The sequence below is a fragment of the Rhinoderma darwinii genome, chromosome 1, assembly GCF_050947455.1.
Source record: "Rhinoderma darwinii isolate aRhiDar2 chromosome 1, aRhiDar2.hap1, whole genome shotgun sequence".
Lineage (NCBI taxonomy): Eukaryota > Metazoa > Chordata > Amphibia > Anura > Rhinodermatidae > Rhinoderma > Rhinoderma darwinii.
The window spans coordinates 191,663,283-191,683,092 of record NC_134687.1 but is presented as its reverse complement, the minus strand read 5'-3'; the positions used below and the strand labels follow the sequence as shown (position 1 = coordinate 191,683,092).

The 19,810-nt window shown below is 38.2% G+C and overlaps 1 protein-coding gene across 2 annotated transcripts in view; it reads left to right on the top strand.

The window, feature by feature from the left end:
- The window catches only part of CCSER1 (coiled-coil serine rich protein 1), a 911,764-nt gene that overhangs the window by 258,229 nt on the left and 633,725 nt on the right, over positions 1–19,810 (top strand). For both annotated transcript variants that reach the window (XM_075849774.1, XM_075849773.1), the window contains exon 4: positions 459–549. In XM_075849774.1, coding sequence (XP_075705889.1) covers positions 459–549 — 91 coding nt within the window. The remainder of the gene's footprint in view (positions 1–458; positions 550–19,810) is intronic.

The window sequence follows — 19,810 nt, the reverse complement described above, 5'->3', positions numbered from 1 at the left end:
CATAGACCTAACTTATTTTTAATTATATATGACTTAGTTTTATAAATGTATCTGAAGTTTGGTGTTTTTCACACTACATTTAAATTTCACACATGACAACACTAGGACTTCTAGACATCAGCGACGCAGTTTGTAGAGTTTATAAAATGCTAACAGCTGGGAATTACATCTTTACCTGTAAACCCCGCTGCAATGACAGATGAATTGAGCTGCGGTTCTAAATAAGACCTAGTACCGTATGTGGTCCCTAAAATCATGCTGTGTAATGCTATGTTATGCTGATCCCAATCCTGCTTCAATAATACAGTGTGGGGCTTTTGTGCCCAGGAAGAGATTTCCAATATCACTTTGATGGAGCCGTAGTGGCAGCGATAATGCAAAAATCTAACTATGCCTAAAGTGTGAGGCCAGCTTGTTCTTCTTTGGATGCTTTAACATTTTCTTGTCTCCCTTAACAGGATGTGTTAAATAACTTGGGCTCCTGTGAATTGGATGAGGATGATCTCATGCTTGACCTGGAGTTCACAGAAGAGCAGCAGCTTCGGCGAGGTAAGTAGAGGAGAAAAATGGATTTCGTTATTTAGAACGGCAGTGTCATTGCTCTGCATACACAGTGGAAGCATATTAGAACCAAAATATCACTAAAAAGTATAAGCAACAGAGATAAACACGAAACATATACTAAAGTTGAATTGGATTTCTATATTTCTTGTACTCTGGTATTTAGTTAGCAAAAATAAATAAAAAAAATATATATCTATATATATCTATCTATATATATCTATATATATCTCTCTCTCTCTATATATATATATATATATATATATATATATATATATATATATATATATATATATATAGATATATATAGATAGATATATAGATATATATAGATAGATATACAGTGAAGGAAATAAGTATTTGATCCCTTGCTGATTTTGTAAGTTTGCCCACTGTCAAAGACATGAACAGTCTAGAATTTTTAGGCTAGCTTAATTTTACCAGTGAGAGATAGATTATATTTAAAAAAAAAAAAGAAAATCACATTGTCAAAATTATATATATTTATTTGCATTGTGCACAGAGAAATAAGTATTTGATCCCTTTGGCAAACAAGACTTAATACTTGGTGGCAAAACCCTTGTTGGCAAGCACAGCAGTCAGACGTTTTTTGTAGTTGATGATGAGGTTTGCACACATGTTAGATGGAATTTTGGCCCACTCCTCTTTGCAGATCATCTGTAAATCATTAAGATTTCGAGGCTGTCGCTTGGCAACTCGGATCTTCAGCTCCCTCCATAAGTTTTCGATGGGATTAAGGTCTGGAGACTGGCTAGGCCACTCCATGACCTTAATGTGCTTCTTTTTGAGCCACTCCTTTGTTGCCTTGGCTGTATGTTTCGGGTCATTGTCGTGCTGGAAGACCCAGCCACGAGCCATTTTTAATGTCCTGGTGGAGGGAAGGAGGTTGTCACTCAGGATTTGACGGTACATGGCTCCATCCATTCTCCCATTGATGCGGTGAAGTAGTCCAGTGCCCTTAGCAGAGAAACACCCCCAAAACATAATGTTTCCACCTCCATGCTTGACAGTGGGGACGGTGTTCTTTGGGTCATAGGCAGCATTTCTCTTCCTCCAAACACGGCGAGTTGAGTTAATGCCAAAGAGCTCAGTTTTCTTGGTGACTGTGGTCCCAGCTGCCTTGAGATCATTAACAAGTTCCCCCCGTGTAGTTTTCGGCTGAGCTCTCCCCTTCCTCAGGATCAAGCATACCCCACGAGGTGAGATTTTGCATGGAGCCCCAGATCGATGTCGATTGACAGTCATTTTGTATGTCTTCCATTTTCTTACTATTGCACCAACAGTTGTCTCCTTCTCACCCAGTGTCTTACTTATGGTTTTGTAGCCCATTCCAGCCTTGTGCAGGTATATGATCTTGTCCCTGACATCCTTAGAAAGCTCTTTGGTCTTGCCCATGTTGTAGAGGTTAGAGTCCGACTGATTAATTGAGTCTGTGGACAGGAGTCTTTTATACAGGTGACCATGTAAGACAGCTGTCTTTAATGCAGGCACCAAGTTGATTTGGAGCGTGTAACTGGTCTGGAGGAGGCTGAACTCTTAATGGTTGGTAGGGGATCAAATACTTATTTCTCTGTGCACAATGCAAATAAATATATATAATTTTGACTATGTGATTTTCTTTTTTTTTTTTTATATAATCTATCTCTCACTGCTAAAATTAACCTAGCCTAAAAATTCTAGACTGTTCATGTCTTTGACAGTGGGCAAACTTACAAAATCAGCAAGGGATCAAATACTTATTTCCTTCACTGTGTATATATGTATATATATATATATATATATATATATACATATATACACATACACACACACACACACACACACACACACACACACACACACACACACACACAGATCTACTCTTATTTTGTTAACTGGAGAACCAGCCTCATCATCTGATCTAAGATTTAGATGCATCTTGAAATCCATATCTATCTATCTATCTATCTATCTATCTATCTATCTATCTATCCATATAGGCAGCACTCCTGGATATCAAAATGAAAATATTGTGAACTTTATTACATAAGCGACGTTTTGGCACCATTATTTTACTTTGATATCCAGGAGTGCTGCCTATTTTTTGCATTTTATTACCCAGGATTTAGCTACATGGTTCAGCTCTCAACTTTTTTCTTGTATAACTACCAATATATGTATCCCAATCCAGTACAGAATTGGCTGAGCTCTGGTCATTAAAGCGCATTTTGCCCAAATGTGTATTAAATATTTTGTAGTCCTCTTTTGTCAAGTAGTTAAAATACCCTGTTTCTTAGAAATACAGGACTTTTTTTCTGGCAAATCTGGGTGCCACATCAGACCCCCAGATAGGGTCTGTGCCAACATGCATACAAGGTCCTGAAGCAGGGCAGCGTCAGGACAATATATGTGACACAGTATACAACATCATACGCCGCATACGTCCTTTCGATACAACTTCCTGATGCTACCTGATGCTACCTGGCATAAGAACCTCGTATGCGCCACTGTGCAGATCTTTGCCAGGGCCTGATATGGCAGTCTGAGGGGGTTTTGGGGCAGGCTCACTGCGGGCACACCCTGCCATCCCAATCATTGCGCACTGTATCTGAAATGACCAACATAAAGATCTGACAGTACAATCAGCTCCCACTGCACTCTCAGACTCCTGAATAACACATTCAGTTATTTAGCAATGTTGGAGTTAAACATGTATTACTGCATATCATGAAATGTATATGAAAGAAACAGCGGAATAGAATTGATTGATTTCAAGGTGCACCATTTAAGGCTTTAGTTATCCTCTGATGGCACCGCAAAGGAACTTAAAGGGGCTGTCCGAGATACCATCATATTTTCAAAAAGTGTTTCATACAGTATTTTAAAAAAAAATCCACTTACCACATATCTTCTTTGAATTTAGCGCCGTTTGTTTACATGCACTCCAGGTCCGGTTTGTTGATGTTTCCTTCTGATAATACTTTTTTTCCCTGTATGCATTGCAGTCTGTAATGAGCGTGCATGTTGATCCTACCAAGAGTTCATGTGAGCTGTCCCTGCTCGTCCCCGCTGACATCCACTTTGTGCTGTGAGGAGGAGTATTTTTTTTGGCACCCCAACACCTCCGTAGATGTCATCCCCCACCTTCATAGATGTCACACTCCCCCTCCCTCACTTGTACCTAGCGCTATTGTAAGTAGCGCTATTGTACCTCACCGAAGGAGCGGAATCCCACTCTGGTCGTGGATTCCGCTGCTGGATGCTTCTCTTGATGTCTCTGTCCATATATGGACAGAGACATCAAGCCATCCGTTCTGGACCGGAATCACCGGTCACAGTGGCGCTATGTACATAAAGACGGGGAGTGTTTGTGGGGGGTATCTACAAGTGTATGTAGTTATAAAACAAATAAATGTGCCGGTGCTCACATTATACCTCATAGACCGAGATAGTCATATGCACGTGCCGTCCTTGTTCACTGTGAACACGCACTGGCGCGCTCACAGTGAACAACTACATAGGCTGGGCGGGCACTAAAGAACAAGCACCCGCAGAAACAACACGTCACCAGTGACGTGTCGTATACCATCCGAGGTCTCTCTGGTCCGAGACCATGTGATCGGTATACGACACGATAGTGGAGAAGGCAGAAAACGTGACGTCGGAGGACATGGGATGAGCAGGAAAAAAACAGCCAGAGTGGAGAACAGAAGCAACATTGCAAGGGTAAGTATATTATGAAATTGTAAATATCTGCAATGTGGTTTTAAATTAAAAAAAATAAAAAAATCTCAGACAACCCCTTTAACACTTTTAGATGCTTTAACCAAGTGAAGGGCTTGCCAATTCAAATAGCCTCTTTAAGGATTTATATTTAGGTATTTTCTCAATTCAATTTTAATCTTATATAAATTTCTGTGTATATATATATATATATATATATATATATATACACACACAATTAAAAAAAAAATATATATATATATATATATATATATATATATATATATATATATATATATATATATATTAGTCCTTCTCAATGAATTAGAATATCAGCAAAAAGTTAATTTATTTCAGTAATTCAATTCAAAAAGTGAAACTCATATATTATATAGATTCACCGCCAATTAATGAATGTTTATGAACGACATCATATATCGAAACTACAGTGAATTTTTTTCATATATTATATAGATTCATTACATACAGAGTGATCTATTTTCATCATTTTTTTTTCTTTTTATGATGATGAGTATGGCTAACAGTTAATGAAAATCCAAAATTTAGTCTTTCAGAAAATTTTAATATTATATAAGCCCAATTTAAAAAAATATTTTTAATACCGAAATGGAGGCCTACTGAAAGGTATGTACTGTGTGTGCACTCAATACTTGGTCGGGGCTCCTTTTGCATGAATTACTGCATCAATGCGGCGTGGCATGGAGGCGATCAGCCTGTGGCACTGCTGAGGTGTTATGGAAGCCCAGGTTGCTTTGATAGTGGCCTTCAGCTTGTCGGCATTGTTGGGTCTGGTGTCTCTCATCTACCTTTGGCAGCCATGCATGCCCATGCCATCACACTGCCTCCACCATGTTTTACAGAGGATGTGGTGTGCTTTGGATCATGAGCCGTTCCAAGACTTCTCCATACTTTCTTCCTCCCATCATACTGGTACAGGTTGATCTTAGTTTCATCTGTCCAAAGAAATCCAGAACTTGGCTGGCTTCTTTACATGTTGTTTGGCAAAGTCTAATCTGGCCTTTCTATTTTTGAGGCTGATTAATGGTTTGCACCTTGTGGTGAACCCTCTGTATTTGCTCTCATGAAGTCTTCTCTTTATGGTAGACTAAGACACTGATACACCTACTTCCAGGAGAGTGTTCTTCACTTGAGTGGATGTTGTGAAGGGGTTTTTCTTCACCATAGAAAGGATTCTGCGATCATTCACCACTCTTGTTTTCTGTGGACGTCCAGGCCTTTTGGAGTTCACGAGATCACCAGTGCTCTCTTTTTTTTCAAGGATGTAGCAAACTGTTGATTTGGCCATTTCTAACATTTGTGCTATCTCTCTGATGGATTTCTTCCGTTTTTTACAGCCTAATGATGGTCTGTTTCACTTGCATTGAGAGCTCCTTTGACCTCATCTTGTGGGTTCACAGCAACAGCTTCCAAATGCAAATGCCACACCTAGAATAAACTCCAGACCTTTTACCTGCTTAATTGATGATGGATTAACCAGGGAATAGCCCATGCAGCCCATTAAATAGTTTATGAGATAATTGTCCAATTGCTTTTGGTCCCTTGAAAAAGAGGCAGCTACATATTAAAGTGCTGTAATTCTCAAACCCTTCCTCAAATTAGGTTGTGAATACCCTCAAATGAAAGCTGAGAGTCTGCAATTTAAGCTAAAATGCCAAAACGTGTGTCACTGTCCAAATGGTTCTCGACCTAACTGTATATATACATATATAAATATATATATATATATATATATATATATATACTGTGTGTGTGTATATATATATATATATATATATATATATACAAACACAAACATATAATATATATATATATATATATATACTATGTGTATATATATATATATATACACATACATACACACTCAAACTATATATATATATATATATATATATATATATATATATATATATATATATATATATATATATATAAAGATTGAAATATTGAATTGAGAAAATACCTAAATATAAATCCTTAAAGAGGCTATTTGCTTTGGCAAGCCCCATCCTTTGGTTGAAGCATCAGAGGATAAATTAAGCCTTACAAGGTGCACATTGAAATCAATCGATTACATTCTGCTGTTTCTTACTTATACATTTCATGTATATAGTGTCTGTATGTGTGTGTGTGTGTGTATATATATATATATATATATATATATATTCAAGTAAAAGATCCCATTAAGCTGGATCAAAATGTTGCCTGCCTGTTGTGTGATTAAACACATCACCGTTTTCATCCACTACATTGGAGTGCTGCCTCAATTCTTTTGCTTGCTGTATTTCCAAGAGCTCTTAGCCTTAGCCTAGGAGGATTTATACCCACCACTAGAGCTGTGCTGCTTTCTTATTTCATATGTATATATATATATATATATATATATATATATATATATGTATAGATATATGTGTGTATATATATATATATATATATATATATATATAAACAAAATGTTTGTGTGCGTGTGTGTGTGTGTGTGTGTGTGTGTGTACATCATATTGTTTTTTTGTTTTTTTACTGAAACAAAACTAGAAAAAGAAACAAACATACAATCAAGGTGTAAATATACAGAATACTATGAAATGGGGGTTTTACACTGGCCAATTGTCGGGCAGACAAGCGTTCATAAAATGCTCGTTGCTGATCATTGCCTTGTGTAAACATAGCAGCCATCAGCAGATGAATGAGAAAACGCTCGTTCATCTGCGGATTGTATCGTTTTAAAAAACTGAAATATTATCGTTGTCGATATCTCCCTGTGTAAACAGGGAGACGTGCTGACAACAATATAATAATGTATGGGTACGAGCGGTAGTAGTGACGACCGCTAGTCCCCATCCATAGCTCCCTGTGACAGGAGAAAACGAGCGCCAATTAACGAGCTGTCTCATTGATCGGCCCTCGTTGCAACGGCCAAAATGGGCCTTGTGTAAGAGGACCTTAACTTACAAAGTCATAAAATAAGTGAAAAAGAGTGAAAAGATCAAATACTTATCTTTATGATAGTTTAAGGTAGAATAAACGTCTTTAAAATTGATAGGATTCAACAAATCCGGACAATTAAACTGGATGGGAAAGGAGTAAGCATAGGGAAAAGATCTGAATTAGCACCATCTGGTAAAGAAAGCATTAGGAGAGGATGCAAAGAGGTAGAGGTAAATATCATTGCACCGTATTAAAACTATTCAAGATATTAATATAGAGTTGGACCTCTTATCTGAGAAGAGTAGAAAACTGAGAGATGTATATATCAACAAACAAAGAAGGGAGACAAAGACTCATTCCTAGGCCTTTTACACAGAAGAGTCATGGAAAACTGGCCATTAGAAAATTCTGCCACGCTCCTGAAAATTTGTGTCAAGGTACAGTCACATTAGATTTATGTTTCTTAGAAATATGCATGTGCTTTTACCTTGGGGACAATTCACAGCAGATTTACATTGTTTTACTAACAATAGTTTTACTCCGAGGCCACCTGTCATAGCCCAGCTTCATCGGCAGCCAGGCAACAACGAATCAGTTCATGGTACCTGTGTTTTACATTACAATGCAATAAGAGTGGTCACAGCAAGCAAACATCCAAGACAAAAAATAAAATTTGAAAAGTACAAATCATGAATACACATATCACACAGAGTTTGACTTTTACAACAAATGGGCAATTCTAGAACATTCCTGCTGTCTGAATAATCATGATCAATATGTGGAAATGTTAAAGCTAAAGGATACGTTTCACTTCATTAGTCAGCAGCTGCAAAGCGGAATAATGTTCTATTATTATATTACCAAATGTGTTTCTTCTCCAATTACACATTTTACAATTCTAGTTTGATTTTTGCAGTTTAACCAAGAACTTTTTTTCCTCTGTTGATGTGCAAAAAGTGTGAATTGAAGTAAAGTGTTTTTGTTTTTATCATTGTAAAAGATTTCTTATTAAGGATACAATTCCCAGATTTTGCTTGTTTTCCAGTTATGTAAAAAATTAGTAATGGAAAAATTAATATTTTTGGATATTTTTGAGTGTTACATAGTTACATAGTTAGTACGGTTCAAAAAAGACACATGTCCATCAAGTTCAACCAAGGGATGGGAAAAGGGAAGGGAAAAATCTCTACACATAGGAACTGATATTTTTTTGTTCTAGGAAATGATCTAAGCCTTTTTTAAAGCCATCTACTGTCCCTGCTGTGACCAGCTCCTGCGGTAGACTATTCCATAGATTCACAGTTCTCACAGTAAAGAAGACTTGTCGCCTCTGCAGTTTGAACCTTTTTTTCTCCAGACGGAGGGAGTGCCTCCTTGATTTTTGAGGGGTGTTTACATGGAACAGGATTTCACCATATTTTTTGTATGTGCCATTAATATATTTATATAAGTTAATCATGTCCCTCCTTAGTCATCTTTTTTCAAGCCTCATAACTTAGATTCTTCATCTCCCTTATTAGCTTCGTTGCTCTTCTTTGTATTTTTTCCAACTCCAGGGCATCCTTTCTATGAACTGGAGCCCAGAACTGAACTGCATATTCTAGATAAGGCCTCACTAATGCTTTGTAAAGTGGTAATATTGTATCCCTGTCCCGCGAGTCCATGCCTCTTTTAATACATGACAATATCTTGCTGGCCTTTGAAGCAGCTGATTGACATTGCATGCTGTTATTTAGTTTATGATCTACAAGTACACCCAGATCCTTCTCAACAAGTGACTCCCCCAATACAGCTCCCCCCCTAGGACATATGATGCATGCAGATTGTTGGTACCCAGATGCATAACTTTACATTTATCTACATTGAACTTCATTTGCTAAGTGGACGCCCAAACACTTAGTGTGTTCAAATCCACTTGCAATTTACGAACATCTTCCATAGCCTGAATATATTACATAGCTTGGTGTCATCTTCAAAAATAGAAATAGTGCTATTAATCCCATCCTCTATATCATTAATAAATAACTTGAATAATAGTGGTCCCAGCATGGAACCCTGGGGTACACCACTAATAATTGGGGACCATTCAGAGTAGGAATCATTGACCACAACTCTCTGGGTACGGTCCTTGAGCCAATTCTCAATCCAATTACAAACTATACTTTCTAAGTCTATAGTCCTTAATTTACCCATTAGACGTGTATGAGGGACAGTGTCAAATGCCTTTGCAAAGTCCAAAAACACTACATCCACAGCGGCCCCTCTGTCTAGGCTTCCACTCACGTCTTCATAAAAACAAATCTGGTTGGTTTGAAAACCGTGCTGGCTGTCACTTATAATACTATTTTTTGTCACATATTCCTGTATATAGTCTCTCAATAGCTCCTCAAACATTTTCCCCACGGTGGATGATAAGCTTACTGGGCTATAATTACCCAGGGAAGACCTAGAGACCTTTTTGAAAATAATAACCACATTTGCCCTGCGCCAGTCCATTGGCATTATACCAGTCACCAGAGAATCTCTAAATATTATGAAGAGGGGGACAGTGTTCCTTGAGGAGTTCAAATTATTATGTTGTTGTCTGATTTCTGCCTTGATTATTATTATGGAGCTGCAAGTTCAGAGCTCAGTCTGCATTCCCCGTTAAAGAGACTGTCACCACATTATAAGTGCCCTATCTTGTACATAATGTGATCGGCACTGTCATGTAGATTACAGCAGTGATTTTATTTAGAAAAATGATAATTTTTGACGGAGTTATGACCTATTTTAGCTTTATGCTTAATGCTCCCTGGTTTAGCCTTTCTCAAATATAAAAGTGACCCATTGGGTCCACACTCCTGTCCCAAGGCATAAATGTGAGACTAGGTGTATGTAGGTTTGCATAGGATCTGTAAACAGAAATTGGTAGAATATTTTTAATCAAGACTGATTACAAGTTTCTCTATTATTTTCAATTTAGAGTAATTCAGCAAAGCAACAAATAGAAAACTGGTTGAAGATGTGCACATAGCCTTTAAGTGTTATTGCGTGTTGCTTTGTGTTGTTTATGAAGTAGCTGCTTGCTTGATTCCCACTTGCCTTGAAGTCAACTGGAACTCATGCAAAAGCACTTAATGGATAAACTTAGTATAGCAAATACAATAGCATGCTTTTATAATAATGTTTAGAAAAGAAACTGTTAGATCTCAAATTGTCCACCCATGAGATTACTGTCACAAGAAGGGGTACATAGATTATTGAGTGAGGAAGTAAGAGAAAAACTTTCTAACCTCTTGTCTACTAAGCTGTGGCATTTTAATTTTTTTTTATTGAATAGAAGTCAATGCTTGTGGACTATAAAGTAAGAGATTATATGGAATACCTCAGACAATCTCCCTTAGTCCGTGTGCCTTCACCCTCTTACAAATGTTTATTTCTGATCTTCTCCATTGTAGAAATCTAGGAGAGATCTTACAGCTCTGAATGTTCTAATTTCTTACAATTAAAAGCTTTTTCATCTTATAATGTTAGAGCATATCACCAAAGATATGCCATAGCATTAATACCGGTGTGGGTTCAAAATCTTGGATCCCCACCAATTTTGAGAATGAAGGTACCAATTGCCCTTCGGCTTACCGTCCACCCGTTGTGCAGGGAACTGATTTGTAGGGACCCAACTGCTGGAATCTCCACATATCCTAAGGAAGAAGGAGCCACCAGGTTTAACTAGTTCATTTACAGTCTTTCCCTGCACAATGGATGAATGGCATCACAGCTGTGCAAGAAAAAGCTCCAAAGCAGCCAATTAAGCGCTGTGGCTATGTGGTCTTGGCAATTGAGCTCCCACTGATAAGAAAGTGATGACATATCCTATCAATATGTTAAACATCTTTACGCTGAGTTCACACAGGGCGGATAAACTGCGTAAAGTTACACTGTGTATCCGCCCCGGTGGCCGCAGGAAATTTCGGGTGAAAAATCGCACAAAACTGTGGATACACAAACTGTGGATGTCGTTTCATCCCATGTGACCACTGCTACAGCCTGTGATTGGCTGCAGCGGTCACATGGGATAAAACACCATCCCAGGAGGCCACACTTGAGGAAGAAACACACACATCTGGTTAAGTATTCTATTTTTGAAAAAAAAAAAAGGTTTTTTTTGTGGCGGAATTCCGCAAATTTGTTGCGGGTTTTACCTCCCATTGAATTCAATGGGGAAGACCCACAATGAATAAGCAGCGTTTACGCAAATACAATTGACAATTTAATAAAACTCTGCACTGTATGTCAATTTCTGAGCGTTTTTTTCCGCTCAGTTTTTACGCAGTGTGTGGATAAGATTTGTTCTATCTCACCCACTTTTTTGCTACAGTATTATGCTGCGTATTTTCCGCAACAAATTCCATTTTGGAGAATCCGCAGTATTTACGCAAAGTGTGAACTGACCCTTAATGTGAATAATATAATGATGTAATGGCTGTTAAAGTGAATTATTCTGTCTGTAGTACTAAATGTATTGGTCAAGACTAGAAATTAGAAAATTTCCTGAAATTAATATCAAGTCCAATTCGTCATGAATCGAAAGTGCCCTGATTGACTTGAAAAATCGTGTATGACACTCTAAGTTCTACTAAGGCTGGGTTCACACGACCACATTAACTAAGACTGTATCCAACTACTCTCAAGCTCTTTAACGCCAATATAAAATTAGTAATGCCAAAGTGACAGCAACATATATGGCTATGGGTAAACAGATGGTACGTAGCTAGTGGTAACAAACAGCTGCTTAAAAACATTTGTTTATGCTTTTTAAAATAAAAAAAAAGGTCAAAAAATTATCCCTTTTTGGTGTAAGATGCCTGGCGGTGTATATACACACGGTGGTATCGAAAGAAAGAATGGCTTTTTAAGTAGTGGTCCAAAAATTATCCCTTTGTGGGGACAGGTGCTTGCTGGTTGCATCGATAGAAGCAATGCTTTTTTTTTACAAGCGGTCTAAAAATTATTCCTTTCTGGGGAGTAGCAACAGGTTTAATGTTAATTTAAAGAAAAAATATATATCTCGATAGATAGATAGATAGATAGATAGATACAAGGGTGAGTCAAAAATTATGCTCACTCCGGTTGTATTAAAACTTTTGTTGGCCGCACTGTCTTATCAGCGTTTTCTGTACGAGGTTGCTGTCGACCCAGTCACTGCTGTGCAGGTTTGAACGTGTTAAGTCTGTTTATTTGTGACTGCGGTGCGAGAAACAATGACTGCCCGACTTGTGATTTGCACGAAAGAAGAGCAGCGTGCAGTGATTAGTTTTTTGTGTCTGGTGCCGATATTTATAGAAGACTTTGTGCACAGTATGGAGAAAGTGTTTTCTTGCAAAGTATATACGAATGGATAGAGAAGTTCACGGAAGGTCGCACAGGCCTGAAGAAGGAGCCAACCACGTCCACAAATGATGACAAAATTGAGCCTGCACTTTAACTGATTTCATTGGATAGATTATTACCTGTTTGGTCCCCTGAAAGAAGCCCTACGAGGATGAAGATTCACGTCTGAAAAGGTGAAGACAGTGGTGCATTCGTGTGGGAATACGACAGATGGGCAAAGTGTATTGAAAATCAGGGAGAACATGTCGAAAAATTATGTATTTGTCTTTTCTGATTGTTGATTAAAATAAATTCTACAGCCAAAGTGCGGATCATTTTTGACTCACCCTCGTATATTATCCCAGTGTAAAATCTATCTCACTATAAAATTGTTGTAAATCAAATAATCTCTTCTCTTCTCCTCACTATGAAACAAACTGCTGACTAAAGCTTCGTTCACATCTCCGTCAGGGTCCCGTTCTGACGTTCCATTGGAGCTTCCCATCAGAACGGGACCCCGACTGACACAAACGGAAACCATAGGTTTCTGTTTCCATCACCATTGATTTCAATGCGGTGCCAATGGTCTCCGTTTGTCTCAGTTGTGCAAGGGTTCCGTTGTTTTGACGGAATCAATAGCGTAGTCGACTGCACCATTCATTCTGTCAAAACGACAGAAACCTTGCACAACTGAGACAAATGGAAACTATTGGGACCGGATCCATCACCATTGAAATCAATTGTGATGGAAATGGTGAATGGTGATTGAAATCAATGGTGATGGAAACGGAAACCTAAGGTTTCCGTTTGTGGAAACCTCAGACGGAACGTCAGAATAGAGCCCTAACGGATATGTGAACGAAGCCTAATACTGATCCACTATCTATCTGTTTTCTGTATTTTACTATCTTTCACTCTCTGTTTGACGTCCTCTCTCTCCTCTCTGTATCCCCACAAAGCATCAGCACTTCCTGGTTGGGCTGTTTTTAGTGGCTATGGCTCATAGGACTGTCACCCACTGAGTAACCAGTGATTCACACCCTTTACCCCTCGTAATTGGCTGTGCTAGAGGGATTGATACTTGCAAGGCAGTATGGGGAAGTCCTCCATGGTGATGCCCGAGGTCATGTGTTCTGTCTTCTCTATGTTCTTGTCTTCTTCTGATCTGTAAAATGGCAGCTGTCATTTTGAGCGATTCATGTGGGATGAATCCCAAAAGTTTTGGGTTTGCAATAATCTGAAACTTTGGGAAATTTGTAGCAAATTTGATTTATGTAGAATTGATTCGCTCATCTCTAGTCAAGACTGACATTACAATCTTAACATTGATTCACTAATGACCAAGAAAAATACATCTGGGGCTATGCAACAGGGGCCCACTTAGGGCTGTTAACTAGTGCCTGAAAACCCCCATCTGAGCAGTTGAGGAAAATAAAAATCCAGTTAAATGCTGAAATTCTTTCAGTAACCACTAGGGCCACATATTAATTTATTATTGATTCCAATGAGAGCTGTAAAAATTCTGTTGATTCCGTTGATTCCAATGAGAGCTCCCCCTATTAGCAGCTGCAGGAAGACAGAATTGTATTATGTTACACTATGTTCACTAAGTAAACCAGACAATTTGGAACTCTTTATAAAAAAAAAAACAGAACCCGGACCATTATAAGAATTCTGGACCTATTTATTTATTTTTTTAATAAAAACAAATTAAATTCTAGGTACACTTTCCTGCCTGAAACCACCACTAACCCCTGCACCATCCTAAGCAATATAAAAATATAATATAATTACAATAAATTATAAAATATTAACTACTGAAGTGCCATAGACCTTAGAGGAACAGTGACATCACAATTTTTTTTTTAATATGTTAAAGATGTTATTGCTTTATTAAAAACGTTTATATTTATTTGTGTGTTTGTGTTTTACTTTTTCTTATTTTTACACTTTTTCTTCCCTATGGGGGCTGCCATTTTTTTGTCCATTTCTGTATGTGTCGATTAACGACACATACAGACATGGAATACGGCAGCCACAGTCCCATAGGGACTGCGAACGGGTACCGTCCCATCCACTTCTGTGTACGCCGTCTGTGTGGGAATTGCGCATGCGCCGCTCCCACACAGTCCAATTTGAAATGCGCGCCGTCCGGCGCCATTTTCCTGTGGACCGGAAGTCGCGGCCGGACAGTAAGATTACTGCTTCCGGTCGCGGCTTCCGGACTTGTGCACTTGGACCAGCGGCAGCAGACGGAGCGGACGGGCCGGAGGGAGCCGCGGCGGCAGGAGCAGGTAAGAGATTTCTATGTATGTTCGTGTTTGTGTGTGTTTACTACTGTATGTAAACCTTCTACACTGTGTGTTAGCTCAAAAAATGGCGACACACAGTGTAGGAGGTTAGACCGTTCAAACCCCTCGTTTATCCCGGCACTAGCCAGGATAAAGGAGGGGGGGATTCTCAGAGCTCACTAGAGCGAGTGCTTTTTTCCCAATTTTGCAGCAAAAAGCAATGTGGTTGCTTTACCACATGCAATGCTGCAATTTTGGGAATAGCTCCATCTAGTGACCAGCAATGGGAAATATTATAAATTAGAATCTAATTTATAATATTTCCTGACTCGTGAAAAAAATAAAAAAAATTTGAACAATGTTTAATCACCTACACACTAAATGTTTAATTTAAAAAAAAAAAACATGTTTTGCTGGCAACACATTCCCTTTAAGGGATATGAAACCATAATTACCATATATAATGTATATTAATATCAAACCCTTCTTCATCTTAGACTACCGGAGATAATAGGTATTAAGAGCTAGTCCCCTCTAGTCTTATAAGAGTATGACAAGAATACAAGTACTAACCCGGAAAACAACCCCATGTAAAAGTGTTTGTTCTCATTCATGTAGAAAGTTGGCAATATCCGTTTAATTAGGGGCATTTTGGTGTCTCCATTGTGGGTACCAATCCATTTGGAAACATATGTTTGACTGTGTCTGTAACACACATCAGTGTATGGTCTGCTAAGGCTAAAGCAAAAATCTTTCAGCATGTGAAACATTATTATTTCCTAAGTAGTCTTTACAAATAAGAGCACTGTTTAATTCTACATAATGTTATAAAATCACCCAGAGTGCTCATAAAGTTATGCATGGAGAACTGCTTTATGCTTTGCTAATGTGATAAGTCTACAGAGCACCAAGGCCACAAGCTACTGAGAGACCGCCAAATGAAATGAAGTCCTTTGCAACAGGACAGTGTTGTCAATTACAAATTAATTAGCTAGTTATTAAATTATTTTGCATTTGATGAGCATGTAGTTCAAGGAACTCAGTCTGTGAATTAGGAACTCCTTCTGAGCCCTTTAATTATATGGAGTAATTCATTCTTATTAATTTTAAAGGTGAGACGCACTGCTGAGCCAAGATCTATAATGCGCAGCCTGTGATTCCTTACTGTGTATGCTTGACATTATACAAGGCTCAGATAAAGTCTCAGTATCAGACCTACCTTACACTTTGTTGTATCATCAATCATATTAGAACTTTACATTTTGGTGATGCTCAGATTAATATGGAATCCAGATGTTTTTAGGTACATTTTTATTATGTTAAATTACTTTAGGGACTGTATTTGGCAATACAATGTACATCAAAAGTGTCGTTCAATTTTAAACACTGGCTATGTAGTTGTAAATGTACTGTATATACTAGCACATTTTCCATAATTCAACACTACCGTTTCTCATGTTTTTAATGTTTTTTTAGTTCTTGTTTATTTTGTATAGTGTCAGAAAATATTCTGTTGTTGACTGGAAACAGTAAACTAGATGTTATCAATAAATCTTATTGCAATTTTTTTTATTATTTATCTTGTCTTGAGTGCATACCTTGGACAGCCCTCTCAGCGCCACATATATACATGATCTTCAGCTTCTGACATGTATGTATAGTAGCATCTCTTCTTAGAACTCTGCATTGTGCTGCCCTTATGTTATTCCTCTTGGAAATCTATTAATTAGTTTATAACTGAATATTTATATTCTCCTTGTCAATAGGGTGTATCTCTACACAGGCTAACAGTGTCAGCACTGATTGGATAGTTTCAGACCGTGTAGGAACACCCTCATTGGAAATAGCAAAGTAACACCTAGTTATCAATTTATTCATACATTTTCAGATGGAATAACAAAGGGAACAGCACCACCCAAAGTTATAAGAAAATTTGTTCCAGAATTGTTAAGTTATTTACTTAAACAGATAGGTCATGAGAGATGATAGATCCAGTCCAACACATGGTGGGGAATTTATAATTGGCTTTACAACACTTTTCTGGTGTTAAAAAGTTGCAAGGTATGGGGCATGCCACATTTGTGCAATATGCCACCATTACGTAATGGTGTGACCTTAGTGCCCCACAGTAGATTTACCCCATAGTGCCCCCACTCAATAATGCTGCACCCATAGTGCAATCCACTTAGTATTGGTGCCCCCCAATCAGTAGTGCTGCCGCATAGGGCACCCCACTCCATAATAGTGCACCCTTATTGTCCTTTACTCAGTAATTATGTCCCCATTAGTGCCCCCTCAGGTATGCTGCCCCCATAGTGCCCCTTTCAGTTATACTGCTCCTGTAGTTCATCCCACTAAGTAATGGTGCCATCTTAGTGACCCTACTCAGTAATGCTGCCCACATAGTGCCCCTCACTCTATAATGCTGCCCTCCTAGTTCCCTCACTTAGTAATGCTACCACTCCTTCGTGCCGCCCTTGAATAATTTTCCCGCCCCCTAGTGTCCCCCACTCAGTAATGCTGCCAAAACCTAGTGCCCCTCATTTAATAATGTTGCCACCCCCTAGTTCCCCCACTCAATAATGATGTCCCCAATTGTTTTGCCACTCAGTGATGCTGCCCCGCGAATTTCCCACTTAGTAATACTGCCCCCAACTCAGTAATGGTTCAGCAATAGGCCAATAAAATAAATTAATTAGTTCTCACTTAGCCCTGATCCCACGCTGAGCTGCTCAGTCTCTTCAGGCTTGCAGCCTATGAGACGCTAGGATGGGATTTCTGCGCAGGCCATCGTAATGACATCACTGCATTACTCCGGCCTGCTTAGGGATCCCATCCTGTGGCTCTAAAATGGCCTGTAGCCTGTGAGAGTGAATGGCGGAACAGCTCCCTACCCCACCAAAGTTTTCAACTGTACCTGCGTCCTGAGGATGCAGATACTGTTGACAATGGTGGTCGCTCATAGAAAAATTCAAGACTTGCACTCCAGATGCTCGGTACTTGCAATGCCCGTGATTACAAAGACTATATTTTCAGGCTATACAACCAATATCAATTAAAAGTGAAGCTTTACTTAAAGTGTTTAAGCACCATGTTGATTTAACACAATAATATTTAATAGTGTAAAATTAGCATTACGGTGGCACAGAAAGGCGTATTTTTCTTCAGTACCACATTATTTGTACTAGCAATTATTTAAGCAGGACAATAACATATCTGTCTTTTCAATACAAGGTGGATCATTGCGTAACAAGAAAGACACATCCACTATTTAGCTCATGGACCCTATTCTCCAGATAGGTGGATTGACTATAATAGCCAACCATGTGGCAGTCCAGAAAACAGTGTAGCCACCAGGAGATGACTTTTCAAGGCGCTTTTAATCCAAATGATCAGAGAGGTCGAACCCCCACCATTTGGAAATTAGTGGCAAGCCCTAGAAATATTCCACCAATATCCGTGATGATATAAACCTTTTAAGAGTAAACTCTGTAGTTCTTTTCAGCACACTGTGCAGAATTATCTCGGATTTAAAATGAAATAATTATCCTTAACAAGCTGTTCCTATGCAAAGTCATAATTGAATCGATGCAGTGTGCATAACTAGAAGGCAGAATTTATGTACTGTACTTACACAGAAGTATAAAAAGTTCTGTTTTATGAGCATGGCTAAAAATGGAATAAAGTATCTGTAAGTCACAGCGGTCATTACTAAATTCTTTCTTCCTACAATTATAGTGTTCAGCTGATGTGACTATGAAATCTGTACAAAGTTCTTGTGTTTGGAAGTATTTATTTATTTGTATAAAAAAAGAATGTGCAATAATTAATTTTGTATAATATTTGCATTCATTTTTCAGATCTAGCTGCCATATGTACTTTAGGCATCCTCTTAATCTCTAAAACAAACATCATTATAAACAGAATGAATTTGTTAGTTATATTCCATTTTATGTTCTCATCATAAGAATCTTTTATAAAATGCTTTGAAGTAAAATATCACTTAAAGGATTGCAGGTGAAGGTTTTACTCTGGTGAACCTTCCTTTATAGATTAAGGTATTGCAGCCACAATAGTGTTTCGTAAATTTCATTAAAAAAAAAAAAATAGTGATTATGGTCTAATATCTAATTCTTGGCTAAATTTTGGACCTTCCATATTCTCTCAAGTATTTCTTAAGGGGTGTCTCTGTATAGAGCAACCCATACATTTCCTGGGCCTTCTGAAAAGACAATGTTCTGCATTCAGGGGTGCCCACTAAAATGTGACTAGGATGGAAGGTGCTACAGGAACCATACAGGGGAAAGCCAAAATGTTCAGGATCATTGTGCCACCTGAGTACTTTGACAACGATAAAACGTATTAACCACAGGGTTTAATATGTACAAAGCGGTCAATGATGACTTAAGGGTTCATAATGAATGTTACTGGTTGTCTTGGTTAACTTACGTAGGTGATAGTTCTAAATAATCCTAGTGACCTGGCGTTGTTTAGGGGTTAAGATATATTATCCTCATTGCCTAGGGTGATTTAGAGATTAAATATAATATTCATGATGGTCTAAGATTGTTTATGGGGTGATGTTAATATTTATGGTGGTTTATTGTAATATAAAGGGTGATAAATTAAGTAAAAGGTTTATTTATATATCCTTAGTGGTCTAAGAAGTTAAATGGTTTAAAGCGTTTGTCCATAATTAAAAACACGGGCCTATTCTTTTTTTCCAAGAATCAGCACTTCTCCTGTCTAGGGGTTGTGTTTGGTATTGCAGCTCAGCCTCATTCACCGGAATAGATAAAGCCCATGAAAATGATTAGTGCTGCCTCTGAAGGAAGAGCTGAGTCTTTTTTCTAATCTTGAAAAACGCTCGGAATCGGGTAAACATTCTTCATGGTCTAAGATGGTGATCGGCTAAA